Here is a 15,547-nt window from a genome sequence, read left to right as displayed (position 1 = left end):
TTATCAGGTAGATTACTCATCTTCATACCATTAAAATCTTTTTCTGAGGTTTTGCCTTGTTCTTTTGTTTGAAACATACTTCTCTGTTTCTTCATTCTGACTGACCCTCTGTTCCTGTTTCTATGTAATAGGCAGAACAGTTACATATCCCAGTCTTGAAGGAGTGGCCTTGTGCAGAAGATGAACTTATTCAAACTTGCCTGAGCTCTTGATTGTCTTTCAAAGCTCTGTGATTGTCTATATCGCCTGACTTATTCTTGATATGTCTCCTTTGTTGAGAGTATGCTGAGACATGTCAGTGTCCCAAAGGGAGGAATCTCATTTAGCACCTAGTTTTTGGTTGATTGGAAGACAGACCCTCAGGCAGCAGCTCTTACAGTATGCAAATATATACAGACTTGTGAGGTCACAACTGTAATCCCTACTGGCTTCCAGAGCAGATCTGGAGGTGTCCCATGGGTGATGGTTACACAAATCAGGGCTACAGATGAGTAATTAAGCTCCTTGCTGTAAAGTCTTATCAAGCTTTAGTGAGGCTGAAGGAGTGTGAAGGGATGGTGTTGCCCCACTTACACTCCCTGGGAGCACCTCCTTAGACCCTAGATGTGGCGGAAACCTGAAGCCCGTCCCTCAGACTGAAACTCCAGGACAAGTAAACAAGCATTTTTCACAGAAAGATGGGTTGTGTTTCAGTTTGCTGTCTGTGCAGTTCCCTGGGGGTGGTGGCCTACCAGTAACTGTCTTTCCAATTGTTACAGTCCTGTGGAGCTCAGTAACTTCAGCTCCCTTGGCCACCAGGGCCAGGGGATCAAGGGGAGTGCCCTGTGCGGATTGTGTGCACGTGCTGGCTTTAGCAAGGCAGCTGGAGAGCATAGGGAGTGGGGCACAGTCACAAGCTTCAGAAATGCACTGAGAAAATGTCTGGACTGCATACACCTGTGGCAGGAGAATGCCTTGCTTATGCATGTGTGCTGGCTTTAGGCTGGGAGTGAGAGAATGTCCCGACCATTCATGCTCACCAGCCCCATCCAGGAAGCAAGGTGCTGCAACTAGCCACATTCTCTGGCTTCAGCAAGGCGGCAGGACTGTGCCTGGAAAAGTGGCACGAGGTGTGCTCTTGGGGCAGGTGGAGAGTGTAATAACATCACCTGCCAGCACCTCTGTCTCCAGGGAGTTTCAACTGCTGCCTGTCCCTTCAGCAGAGGCTTTTAGGTTAGCAAATGAGTCCCCTTCACATATAGTCTAGATGCTTTTCAAACTACTGTTTGTTCACTGGGTCTTGGGGTGTGTGAGATTGTATGTGAGCCCTTTAAAAAGGAAATCTCAGTTTCTTATAGCACTTTGGGTCCCTTGGACACCACCTGTTGCTTTTCTTAGTCAGATATTTTGGGGCTTCAACTCTCTGATGTAGCTCTCAGGGGTTGGGGTGTCTGATGTGGTGTACCAACCCCTCATTTCTCCAGAAGAAGTGCTATATTGGTGAGATCCCCCCCTATTGTGAGTCACCATGTCAGGGGTGGGGATTTTGCTAAGACCATGTCTCTGCCTTTCCTACCCATCTTGATGTGGTCCTTTTAACCTTTGTTGTGAAGAAGTAGTTCATGTAGGTTTCAGATCTTTTTTTTTTCCTTTAACGCATGTTTATTAAACATTTCTCATGAGATAGGCACTGAGGGAAATAAAAGCATGAATAGGACCAACTGCTCCAATTATCTATTTGAGGACACACACACATAAACAACTGCAAAACAATTCGACAAAGGTTTGTATGAGGTCCCGCTGGAACAGGGAGAAGGGGATCAGGTGTTTAGCCTGGCTGTCTCGAAGAAAATTCCAGAGAAAGGACATTTAAGTTGCTTCCTGAAGGGAACAACCCCATGTGCAAATTTCCAGAGGCAAGACAATATGAGGCCTGCTTTGGGGAGCAGAGTGAAATTCCACATGCACGTGAAGGAAGAGTTTTTTATTTATTTAACATTATGTCGCTGACATTTACTCTTCAAAGGACTTCAAATGCATGAGCTCATGCATTTTTTTAATCTTCAAATTAGGTTTCAGATCTTTTTCAAAGGGAAATGATCCAGATGTAGCTATAGATTTGGTGTGTCCATGGAAGGAGGTGAGGTTAGGATCTTCCTATGCCACTATCTTGGACTCCCCTCTCCTTGGCATTAACATTTCTAGACATTTTACCATGTCATGAGAAAATTAAAAGAAGAAATGTGAAGTGCATCAGTGAGTAAAGAAAATGAACAAAGGAGAACTGTTGGGGCAATTGCAAGGTGAGCACATAGGGCTGTGTTCACAACATTTCTCTGCATCACACTTTCTTCATCTGTAAATGTGAGATAATTCATATTTATTTTGAAGTGTTATTAGAAAAATTAAATAAAATAACGTATGTGCTGCTTGGCAAAATATAATTAGATTTATTATTACTTAGATATCATGTATACTTTTTATTAATGTTAAAAGTTTAATAATGGTATTTTCATTGTATATTTATTTATGGTTACCTTCTGTTTGAGCTAGTGACCCCTGTTTTCTATTGAGAGTGGTGATTTAGTTTTCTTTGCTTGCAATTAGAGTAAAAATAAATGAGTCAACGTAAAGAAAAACGTTAAGCAAGCAATAGTTCGGTAGGTACATGGACATAAATGACAAATCTTGAAAGTGACATGGGAATGATTGAGTCTGTGAGTTAAGAGACTTTTCCACCACCCTATCAGACTCAAGATTCCCTTCTGTAACAAACTCTTGTATTTCCCTCTTTTCTATTTAGAACGGAAAAATCTAAATAATAAAACTTGCCTGCCTATAATGCACATTATTTTCAGAAAAGTTTTCGGACATTCTATATTATTAACAGTAATATAACAGAAATAAAAGTGAGGTTGTCTCTGGTAAAATAATATGAATCTCAACATGAAATGCTCAGGTATGACGGACGACAGCAGAAGATGTTATGAAGCAGTTGTATAATTGGACCAATATACAAAATCACTGTAAATGCAGCAGCTCCAAGTGGGCAGATGTGCTCCTGGGCAGATGTGCATATCCGTGACAAGTACTGGGAGACAGTGACAAGATTTTCTTAAATGGTGAAGTTCTAAATGAGATAAAGTCCAATCTTCTCTCACTACACTATGGTTTTATTCTTGGAAATTCAGTAGGAAATTAAAGTCTTCCAAAAAAACAGTGTGTTAAGTTCCAAGTTCAGGTCATTAGAAACCAGTGTTTTACTTCCTGAAAAGCCTGGTGGGTCATTACAAAGTCATGCAGTGCACAATACTGTACTGTTAACTACAGGTACTATTCTGTACAGACCTCTACAACTTACCCATCTTGCATAACTGAAACTTTATATCTATTGAGCAACAATTTTACATTTTCCGTTCCTCTCAACCCCCGGCAACTGCCATTCTATTCTCTGCATGTATGAATTTGACCATTTGAGATACCTAATATAAGGGGAATCATGCAATATTTGTCCTTCTGTAACTGGCTTATTTCACTTAGCATAATGTTAAGAGGATAGATCTCATGTTAAGTGTTCTTACCACAAAAAACAAAAAAACCACAAAGGAACACAGGAAATTTTTAGAGGTGATGGATATGCTTAGTACCTTGATTGTAGTGATGATATCATGGCTGTATGCATATGTCCAAGCTCATCAAAATATACACATTAAATGTTTGAAACATTTTGTATATCAGTTATACCTCAATAAAGCTCAGGAAGAAAGAAGGAGGGATAGAGAAAAGGAAGGAAGGAAGGAGGAAAGAAGGAAAGAGAAAGAAAGAAAGAAAGAAAGAAAGAAAGAAAGAAAGAAAGAAAGAAAGGGAAAGAAAGAAAGAGAAAGAAAGGAAGGAAGGAAGGGAAAAGAAAAGAAAGAGAAAGAAGAAAAGAAGAGAAAAAATAAAAGAATGGAAGAAAGAAAGTCAAGTCAAGCAGTGGACAATTCTTCAATTGCAAGACCACCCCATACATTACAGTATATCTAGCATCCCTGACTCCTGCCCATTAAATGGCAAAAGAACCCCCAATTTTGAGTCAAAAACCCATGGATACCAGCAGAATGCTCCTAGGAGGTGGTACCATTCCCACTCCCACAGACAACCAGTGGTTTAAGAGCAAGAACCTTAGAGTCAGAGGATTTTTATGTATCTTGGTTTCTTTATTTATGATCTTGGGGAAGTGACTTACATTCTAATCTGTTTAATGTAAATGTAACCAGGTGTTATGGGTTTAATCTTGTTCCCCCAAAAGAGTAAGTTAAAGTCCTAACCCACAATACCTCAGAATGTAACCTTATTTGGAGATAGTCTTTACAGAGGTAAGCTAAGATAAGGTCATTAGGGTGGGCACTAAACCAATATGACTGGTGTCCTTATAAAATGGGGAAATTTGGACACAGACACACATGCAGGGAGAACAGTATGTGAAGATGAAAGCAGAGATCAGGGTGATGCTTCTACAAGGTAAAGAATACCGAAGAGTGCCAGAAAATCACCAGAAGCTAGGGGAGAGGGATGGAACAAACTCCTCCTGTCAGCCCTCAAAAGAATCCAACCCAACTGATCCCTTGATATCCGACTTCGAGACTTCAGAATAGTGATATAATAAGCTCCTGTTGTTTAAGCCACACATTTTGTGGTAATTTGTTATGATAGCCCTAGCAAACTAATATATCAGGATAATATTTTTGCAAAATTAACTATATCATTTTAATTTTCTTCTTAAATCTTGGTTCTCTTGCAGCATTTCTCTTCTTGTTGAATCTATTTAATATAAAAATAGGCTTGAAAGATAAGCTTTCTGCAGAGAAGATAAGCTAAGATAAACGTATTAAGGTTGGGGTTTGTAGCTTCAACCATGATGATCTTCCATGACACAGAGACGATACAATTTTCTACCGCTAATATTTAGCCAAGAAGCCAGAGTTAGGAGAAGACAAATATGACATGACATCCCAGCTTGTCCATTCTCAGCTTGAGGGATTGTGAGAAAGTAGGGGAGGCCAGAAATAATCTCCTCTCTATGAGGTTTCACAGCTTTGAAGCAGGGAAAAGCTGTGTGTGTGTATTTTTCTTATCAATTAGTTTATTTCTTCCTTTTTAAAATTTTATGTTTTTTAATACATTTTAAAGGTTACTTTCCATTTACAGTTATTACAAAATACTGGCTGTATTCCCCACGTTGTACAATAAATAGATCCTTGTAACCTATCTTACACCCAGTAGTGTTCTGATAGTTTTTGGGAAATATCGAAGGCAGAAGAGACATTTTACCTTCTCTTTGAGACACTTGAGAGAACCTGCTTGTCAGACTACCTCTTTAACAGCATGAAGGTGGCTGCCCACTTTTGAGGAAACATGATAGCATAAAGGATGCTTGAGTGTACTCAGAGTCTCCCTTTGCTTCCATGTGTGAAGGATGGGAATGCTCACCTAAGGTATCCATTATCCTCCCAAGGCTAGCAATACAGAGGATAGAGAACAATAATGAATGCCTTGATCAGTGGCATGATGAAAGAGAGGCAAAAATGAAGAGAGATCTATAGTGGTTTCAAGAGCTAAGCAGAGGTGAAGTCATGTAGGGAGCATCACCAGACACAGAATGCAGCTGCAAATGCCAATAAGAGGAGCGTCAGACAGATGGGTCAGGCATGAAGCAGTGAACACACAAGGAGTTAGGGGGTCCCTTTCTAAACTATGCCATGAGTTAGTATAAGATCCTCACATCCCAGGCTTCCCTGGTGGCGCAGTGGTTAAGAATCCACCTGCCAATGCAGGGGACACGGGTTCGAGCCCTGGTCCAGTAAGATCCCACATGCCGCGGAGCAACTAAGCCCGTGCGCCACAACTACTGAGCCTGCGCTCTAGAGCCCGCGAGGCACAGCTACTGAAGCCCGCGCACCTAGAGCCTGTGCTCCACAACAAGAGAACCTGCCGCAATGAGAAGCCTGAGCACCACAACGAAGAGTAGCCCCCGCTCACTGCAACTACAGAAAGCCCGCACACAGCAACGAAGACCCAATGCAGCCAAAAATAAATAAATAAAATAAATAAATTTATAAAAAAAAGATCCTCACATCCCAACATGCAAATGGAAATTTAGACAGAAAGAAAGGACAAGAAGATGATAAAAAATTGGGCTTATATACCCAAAGCAATGATACCTTGACTAAAGGGATTATTTAAAATACAGCAGTGACTATGAAAACTTTGGTTTTGAAATATCCCCAATCCTTTCACAAAATTAAAGTAACTAAGATAGCAAAATCAGAAATCCAAAAAATACATTATCAACCAAACTATATGACAGTGTGTCCTCATAAACCTGAGAATACAGAATGATGAGCAATACCAACTAAGAAGCTAGACCCTTGCAGGAGCAGCAGCTTTATTAAAAAAAAAAAAAGAATGTCAGAAAGAAGGTTTTTAATAGCCCTAGAGCTTGGGACCTCATAATTTGTCAACAAGTGTCTACTCCCCAAAGAAGAAATCCTCTGGAAGTAGAGGATTCCACACACAGATCTGAAAATGATTAAAACTAACACAGAGCTTCCCAGTCTCCAATTTGCAGGTGAGTGAGAATGGGCTACAGAAAGGTAGGATGGTGTTGGGGTTGTCTGAGCCTCTAATGTTCTCAGAAAACCCAGCAGAAAGTCTTTCCTGGACGTATAGAACTCACTGAGGTATAGAACTATACCGAGGAGAAACTGCTCAAACCACAGCCCTACTTGGTCAGAGCAGGAAAATCAAGGTAAAGAAAGGAAACATTTCTAATACTAATGTGAAACAGGTCCTCACTAGGAGAGGAGACCTAACTCAGAAAGAAGCTAAAATTGTAGCTATATGGGGAAAGCATTAAAAAAAAAAAAAAAAAAAAAAAACTTTTTGGGAATGGCAAAAGGAGCCATAGGTTTAGGAAAGTTTTCCTAGCACACCTCTATTTTCAATATTCTTAAAGTTGAGAAAAAAAATTCAAACATGACAATAGAAAAGGATGAAAGAGAAGATAAAGAGAAAAATTATCTGAATACAGATACAGAAAGTAAAGACACATCCAAAATACTCCATAAGCACACAAAACCCAAATATTTTTAAATAAGTAAAAAGTAATTAAGAAAATTTACAAACTTTGAAATAACTATATACATAACCTACATTGATTTAGAAAAGCTCAGAAACAATATGACTAGGAGTTATGGGATGAACTGTATGCCCTCAAAAATTCATATGTTGGAGTCCCAATCCCCATTACCTCAGAATGTGACTGTATTTGGAGATGGGGGTCTTTAAAGATGTAATTACTTAAAAAGAAGTCATTTGGGTGGGCCCTAATCTAATATGACTGGTGTCATAAGAAGATGAGATTAGGACAAAGACACACAAAGGGAAGACCATATGAAGACACAGAGAAAAGACAGCCATCTATAAGACAAGGGGAGAGGCCTAAAATGAAACCAACCATTCCAACACCTTGATTTGGGGCTTCTAGCTTTCAGGAATGTAAGAAAATTAATTTCTGTTGTTTAAGCCACCCAGTCTATAGTTTGTGATGGCAGTCTGAACTAAGATACAAGTCAAAAGAGTGATATAAATAATATGACCTAACTGAGCTCAGGAGAGGATATAAATGAAAGATAAAGAACTGAAGACTTAAACAGAAGAAATACAAGTGTGAATATATACCACAAAAGGAAAGGAAAGGAAATAAATTGCACAAGGTGAAAAATTGAAAACAAAAAAAATAAAATAAATGAAAAAGAGGAAGAAAATGATAGGTACAGAGGACAGGCAAAGAAGATCCAACACACATGTAATAAGTGACCATAAAGAGGAAAATCAAAGTGAGAAAACAGATAAATGATAATTAAAATTCAAGAAAAATTTCCCCAAGTAAAAGGGTCTTAAATATAAATACTACAGGGCACATCACATATCAGAGGAAAAATGTGATCCAAAAAATTCTAAACCAGGTATCAGTAAACTGGCCTGTAGGTCAAATCTAGCCCATCTCCTGTTTTTGCAAATAAAATATTTATTGGAAGACAGTAACACCCATTCATTTACATATTTTCTTGGGTTGTTTTCACACTATGATGACATAAATGGGTAGTTGCAACATAGGCTGTATGGCCTGCAGAATGTATGATATTTACTCTCTGGCCCTTCACAGAAAGAGTTTGCTGACCTCGGCCTATGCCAAGATATATTCCAGTAAAACTATTAGATTATAATAAAATGAAATAATGAAATGAAATAATAAAATAAAATAAATTCATTGAACATCCAGGACAAAACACCAACTCATTTAATTAGCAGCACTTTTAGGGTAAAATAATACTCCATGCCAGTACACAAAAGAATAACATAATTGAGATAGTAAAGTGAAGAAAATATAAACCAAAGGTTTAATTTTCACCCAAATTGATCTACAAGTACAAAGGCCACAGTCATACTGTTATTAAAATGCAGGGGCTCAGGGAAACAGTTTCCATGAGCTCTTCCTAAGATGGCTCAGAAAACAAGCTTCTGACAATGAAGAAATGATTGGAGAGGCTTTAGGACAGAATATAAGGTGATCATTACTTCACTGTAGCAACAAGATTAAATAAAGGAGGATAAGAGTGACAAAATACACGCAATTGTTATTTGAGCTGACAATGTAAATATAACTATGAAAGAGGTGAGAGAGGAACATAGAGCGATAATAAGGAAAGCAGACCATGCATGCTGATTGACTTATAAATATTAACTGGTACTAAAAGGACATTACTTTAAATTAGCTTGTGGGGAGAGAAAGGAGGGAGAAGTGGTTCCTGGTTAACTATAACATTGCTTATGATAGAAAATGAAGACAAAAATCTTTACAAAGTGGGACTACACAATATAAACATACCACATAAAAGATAACTTTTAGAAAAAAACACAAAACTTTCTAAATAACAACAGTAGTACTTAAAAGAGAGAGAGAGACAGAAAGAGCAAAGAAAACAGATAACATTCTAGAGGGAACACAAATGTCCATCAGTAGGGGAGTCGTTGAACTGAATCATATGATGTAATACTATGCAAATAAGTGATCACATTTTAGAGGGAACACAAGTGTCCATCAGTAGAGGTTTATTTAACTGACTATGTAATACTATAATGGATCCACATGATGTAATATTGCAATTGACTAGGATGGATCCATATGATGTAATATCATGTAATACTATGTAATACTAAAATGAATCCACCTGATGTAATACTGTAAGTGACTAGGATGGATCCACCTGATGTAATATTATGATTGATCCATACGATGTAATACTGTACAAAAGAATGAGTAATTGTCATCCAGCATATGTTGTTCTACAAGGTATACACAGTTGTAAAAGATATTGCTCTGCAACTATAGAACAGTGTGCAAAGTATGCTGCGTGTAAAAGTGGAGGGAACCATGCACATATAAGTATTGCTGATATTAAAAAAAGCAAAACAATGAGGATAAACACCAAATTTATAAAATTGTTACCCTTGGTTCGGGTACCCATACATTTGTTTGTCTAGAATAGCTGTGGTTAATGCCTTTTGTATATCAGCAGAAGTAGAGGGGACTGCTTTTTGAAAAGACATCTTAATGGTCTATTTCTGATGTATAGGTAGAATGTGGGCAATTTAAAGAGAGGACAAGAAATAAGAAATGTTAACTCCTGCACATAAAAATATAAAATATTACTCTCTGTATTTTAGCCAAAGAAAAGTTTGAGTATTATGCTTATCTGTGAAGCTAGTTGTCTTCTTATTTATCACCTAATTTTTTAAAACCTTATTCTTTCTTGGTGCCTTTAATCATTTCTATCCAAAGGGGTCCAAGGTTGTAGGCATCTTTATAAAAAACTAGGCTTGGGAAACTCTTTTAGGGGTTCACTCCCACCCTGTGCTTTATATTTCTACTTATCTGACCTCCAAAGTCTCCACCCTTTGGCCTTGTCACCTAAATTCTCCTTCTTGGCCTAAACCTTTCTCAGAGGTGCCACATTTGGATATTGTGAGAAGGCTTAAAAAGAAAGAAACACAAATGGATTTGGAGAGACCTGTACAAAGCACCTATCTTAAGAAGGACAAGTCTGCAGTCAGCGGATATTTTAGACAAAGCCTCTCCTTTTCCCTTTGTTCATCAGATGGTGGTTTTATCACTCCCTACCAGTTTGCATTCTCAGTGACCAACTCCATTTTCTTTTCTCTCAGGACCCCTTTTCAGTGATTGTGGTAAAATTAGACAGAGCTAGAATCCTTTTATTTTATCGCATTTGCAATGTAGGCCTAATCTATTGACACTGGGAAGGACACAATGGTCTGAACTGTGTTCCTGGTGCCAAAGAACTGGATATCCTGTTCCTCCCAGAGGGGTGCTTGCCAATACTTCCTGACTACCGTGCATCCAAAATTCACAGGATCAAGGACTGTCCTCCAAGGACAAATAACTTTTACAAGAGGATGAAGTTCCCATGTTCAGGCTCTGATATCTCCTCCTAAAAATGACCCCAGTACTAAGTATTAAAGAGGCCAGAGATGCTGCTAACTGTCCACAATGCACAGGACAGCGCCCACAACAAAGAATTATTGGCCCAAGATGTCAATAGTGTCAAGGTTGTGAAACCTTGAATTAGAGTACAATTTAAATGTTGTAACAAAAACACCTAGAAATAGAGTGACTCAAACAAGATAGAACTGGATGTGTCTTTGTCTAGAATGTGAAAGGTGGACCTAAAACCACCCCAGACTCCTTACCTATTGATGCTCTGTATTCCTCTATGGTGTCGACCTTGACAAATGGTTGAAGCTGGCTTTCCAGCCTTTGCCTTAACATTCTGACTTGTATGTATGAGTTTACTAGGGTTGTCATAACAAAATACCACAAACTGGGTGGCTTAAACTACAGGAATTTATTTTCTCACAGTTCTAGAGGCTGGATGTCCAAGATCAAAGTGAGGCCTCTCTCCTTGGCTCATAGACAGCTACCTTCTTGCTGTGTCTTCACACGACCTTTCCTCTATGTACATATATCCCTGGTGTCTCTTCCTCTTCATATAAGGACACCAGTCATATTGGATTAAGGCTCCATCCTTATGACCTCATTTAACCTTAAAAGGCCCTATCCCTACACACAGTTACACTGGGGGTTAGGGCTTTGATATATCAAATTTGAAGGGATGTAATTCAGGCCACAACACCACGGGAAAGGAGAAGAAGAGAAATTAGAGGGCAAACAATTTTGTTTTTTAGGGATTTCACCCAGAAGTTGCATAAATCATTCACTCTTATATATCATTGGCCAGAACTTAGACACATGCCCTAGCTAACTGCAAAGAAGGCTGGGGAATATATTCTTTAGCTAGGCGGCCATGTGCCCAGCTAAATAAAACTCAGGGGGCTATGTTACTCAAAGGAAAACTGTTAAAAAAAGAGATAGAATTCTAGAAACTGGAAAATGATGGTTTGTTCTCATTTTTGATCTAGCATTTCTCCAATATAATGCCTCTTGGATTCACCCCCTCTACCACGGCTTACAGGATAATGATATCTATTCCCATGTAGGAACCAAGCACTGTGGAAACTATACTCATCCCTAGATAATTTTTCATTTAGAAGAGAGTCACAAAACCATAGCCACAAGAAAATAGTATTTCCCCAGCAGCAGTGTTGAGTCCAGGAAAACGCACTCCCACCCTGAGACACTGTGTGTCCCTTATTTTGTCTCTAGAATTTAAGAATAGTGAGAAAGGCTCTGTGGACAGAAAACTGGAAGAGAAAATGCCTATGCTCATGTCCTTTAAATTAACTTCTTTTTCTGCTGTCAAACACTCGGATCTCTGTCCCTAATGACTGAGGCTGAGATGTGGTTCTTAAAGATGGAAAACTATCTCTGAATAGAAGATTATCTTTTAATATATTAACAACCATCATATCTGATATATATCTTAAGCATGATCACAATATAATACACTTTATTTTAACGTATATTACCTCAGTTAATATATTGACATTGAATAATTGTAATTCTAATGCTAAATTTTCAGGTAGTTTATGCTGTTAATGGCTAAAACAAGGCCATCGTCCAAGTTATTTGTGGCATTTCAATAACAGACTGTATTTATGAGAAATACCATTAAGCCTTAGTGAGAGTTATGGAGCAATTACGCCAATGGGAGTTGAAAGAAGGTGGGTGACCTTTCACAACTATCCAAGGAGCACCCATCAGAAAAAGCCAACTCACCGTTCTTCTTGTAGAACATAATTTCTCCTTTGAATTCTGTTTTTTCCTCCAAGGACTTTTCTATCTGAAGCATCAGTTGCTCGTTGGTTTCAACCCCGAATAAGAATTTGCAGCTGCAACTCTTCTGCATGACTTCTGTTCGGGCAAATCCAGCAAGCTCACAGAAGCCATCCGAACAGTAGACTATGGGGAAACCCTTAGCCACCTGGGCGTTGGCAAGGATGAAGTTGCTATCTGTAGACCAACAAGGAGAAGACAGCAAGTAAACAAGCATGAGAAATTCTTTGTAAATCGCACTTTCAGTAACAAATCACAAGCACATATGTTTAGCCAACATTACCTAAAATGCAAGTCCTGATGTGCTGGGGTGGAAAAGAGACACCCCAAAACGTAGAATGACATTGCCCAACAGAAGTAAGTATTAAGCTCCGACTTTGGTTTGCATTCTGAAACACACCATGGAGGGAACACAGTATTCCTTTGAGGAATTGTATTGCTTTCAGGCACTTACCATCTACCTAACAGTAAGGGATGGTGCTTCTGAGTGTGGCTTCTGATTCATAGCTTGAATCTGCCACTTGATGTACAGATGACCTTGAACAAATTACTCACATATTCTAAACCTCAGTTTCCCTAGGTTTGATTTCCCTAAAAGCAGACCCTGAGGCAAGGATTTGACTGTAAGCAGTTTATTTGGCAGGTGATTCTAGGAAGTAAGGAAGAGGGCAGGGAGGAAAGGTAATAAAGGGTGAGACAGAAAGGGGTTTATGGATATGAGCAACTGAGGCTCAATCACACAGGGACCCACAGAAGAAATGACTGGGCAGAACACAGCTCAAACTTTTCCCAAAGAGGAGAGAAAGCCAGGGTATTTATCCACCTCCATGAGTGTCTATACCTCATTGGTTAGGATCACTTTGGGGTTGTCAATATGTTAGCACTTTGGCCTGCCCACTCGGGCTGAACACATTCTCCGGAGGTCACTTGGGCAGCACGATGCTGGAAGCCACTGCATATAAGGAAATGGTCTGCACAGCAACTTAAGGCTGAGTCAAGAAGATCCTGGGAGGGCGCTGACAGGTGTACAGAGAGGGTGATACTGTTCCTTACTTCATAGATGTGTTGTAGAGATTCGTGAGAAATGCTTAGCACAATGTCTGGCACAAATAAGTACTCAATAAAAATTATTATTAAGAGCATTATTCACATATTATGGCTACTATATTAATAAATAAGAATGTAGGGCAATAAAAAACAGGACACAGTTGTTAAGTGCTTAGAGATAACTTCTGGAGGAGAGCCTGAAAGACAACATTCAAGGTAGGTTCAAATTTTTTGAGATTAACTAAGAGGGGTGTTTACAGGCAAAAAGATGCACATTAGAGATCGGGTGTAAGACAAGACATATAAAATGCGTTGGTGGGTGACCTTCAGGTTCAGAATGAATTAGAGACTATTATGAAATCACTCATTCATTCGCTCACGAAACTAAAGTTGAACAGTGTCAGTATATCAGACAGTATTAGAGGCTGGGATTTTAAAGATAATAAAAAGAAAAAGAAAAATGGAAAGAACTGTGGCATAAATTGTTAAATGAAAAAAATCATGATTCGATGTAGTATGTTATTAGATGAACTATTTGTCAGAAAATATATAAACCCATATAGACATGTACATGTATCCCCAAACAGGAACTGTTTATGTATACCTAAAACCAAATGGGTTAACTGGTAACTGCAGATGTCTTTAGAGAGAGCAACTATGAGCAGAGGTGATAGGAATACTTATTTTTGCCATATTCTTACTATATCCTTTGAATTTTACATCATATGCTTTATGTATTACTTATTAAAAAACTAGGATTTTAAAAGAGGTTTGCAGCAGACATCATATCTTGTATGCTATGAGAAAAGAGGAATTCCAGCTCCTTCTTGGTGGCCAGCAGGACAAACACTGACGATCTGTTCCATGGGCTTTCCCATCTCTTTTTAAACATCTGTTGCATGTTTCCATAGACCCCCATCAGCTGGCAGAACCAAACCCACTCTGCTCAGCTTTGCTCCAATCACCTCCTAAGCCCAGAGTAAAAATCCAAGTGCTAACATCTGCATCCTGCCTGGGCCGGGCTGACCCATCTACTTGCCCAGTCACCCTCTCCCTCTGCAGAACAGTCAGAGCTTAAAATCCATACTGGGAAGCCTTCAGTGGCACATTGTTTTGAGGCCATGGGAGTGAATTAAATTATCCAAGACTAATATTTAATTCTCTCACACTTTGCAGAAGAATCTATTGATGGTGTACCATGTGATGGACTTTGTTCCAGGTTCAGAAAGAGGCAGAAAAGTGTATTAGATGCAGTCCCTGCCCTTAAAGATCAGCCTTGAACCTATGGGAGTTCCCAGCTAGGTCCAGAGGGGGGCACCCTCCTATTGGTCTTGGTCTCACCAACTCTACACAGTTCTGGGTAACTCTCTTACCATTAGTTTCTCTTCCTCCTTCCATTCTAAAATTTAGGCTGAGAGCTAGCTTAGAAAACGCAAATGCAGAACATTGGCAAAGTACTCAAATGTCCTGAAAGAGCTTTTAATGTGTTTTCAGAAGTCATTTTTCAGTCGACTGCTGACATGTTTATTGACTTTCTACTATATGCCATGTGACATGGTTCTACCATATGGCAGTTCCTAGAGTGAGGTGACAGGGGGGTGTTAAAAGATGAATAAAGTATAATCTCTAGCTTTAGGATGTTACAACATAATTAAAGAAATGCATGAATATCTGTAACATTAAAATACAGCATATTCTAAGTACCAAATCAGTGGTACACAGATAACTACTCCCAGAGTTGAGAAACTGAAGATCCAGGGCTTTTAAAATGACTAGCTAGGAATAAGACACAAATGGGTGGAGATAATTATCAAAAGACCTGGAGGGTTGGAGCAGATGCCTGGATGGAGCAGGCTCAGAGTATGAATGGAGAAATAGGAATTAGAGACAGAGAAAATAAATAACATTAAATTTTGTCCTAAAGTCCAGTTTCCCATCATTTAAACAGCCACAATAGTTTTCTTTTGTTGGTTTTTTTTGTTTTTGTTTTTTTTTTTTTTGCGGTGTACGGGCCTCTCACCGTTGTGGCCTCTCCCATTGCAGAGCGCAGGCTCAGCGTCCATGGCTCATGGGCCCAGCCGCTCCGCGGCACGTGGGATCCTCCCGGACCGGGCACGAACCCGTGTCCCCTGCATCGGCAGGCGGACTCTCAACCACTGCACCACC

The 15,547-nt window shown here is 39.2% G+C and overlaps 1 protein-coding gene across 1 annotated transcript in view; it reads right to left on the bottom strand.

Annotated features, from left to right (window-relative positions):
• The window catches only part of KCNH8 (potassium voltage-gated channel subfamily H member 8), a 406,549-nt gene that overhangs the window by 259,519 nt on the left and 131,483 nt on the right, over positions 1–15,547 (bottom strand). Inside the window, exon 2 of the mRNA XM_024115187.1 lies at positions 12,278–12,511. Coding sequence (XP_023970955.1) covers positions 12,278–12,511 — 234 coding nt within the window. The remainder of the gene's footprint in view (positions 1–12,277; positions 12,512–15,547) is intronic.

Source organism: Physeter macrocephalus, chromosome 1 (genome assembly GCF_002837175.3).
Source record: "Physeter macrocephalus isolate SW-GA chromosome 1, ASM283717v5, whole genome shotgun sequence".
NCBI classification, from domain to species: Eukaryota; Metazoa; Chordata; class Mammalia; order Artiodactyla; family Physeteridae; genus Physeter; species Physeter macrocephalus.
The sequence above is the reverse complement of the archived record's forward strand: the minus strand, read 5'-3'. Positions and strand labels throughout refer to the sequence as shown.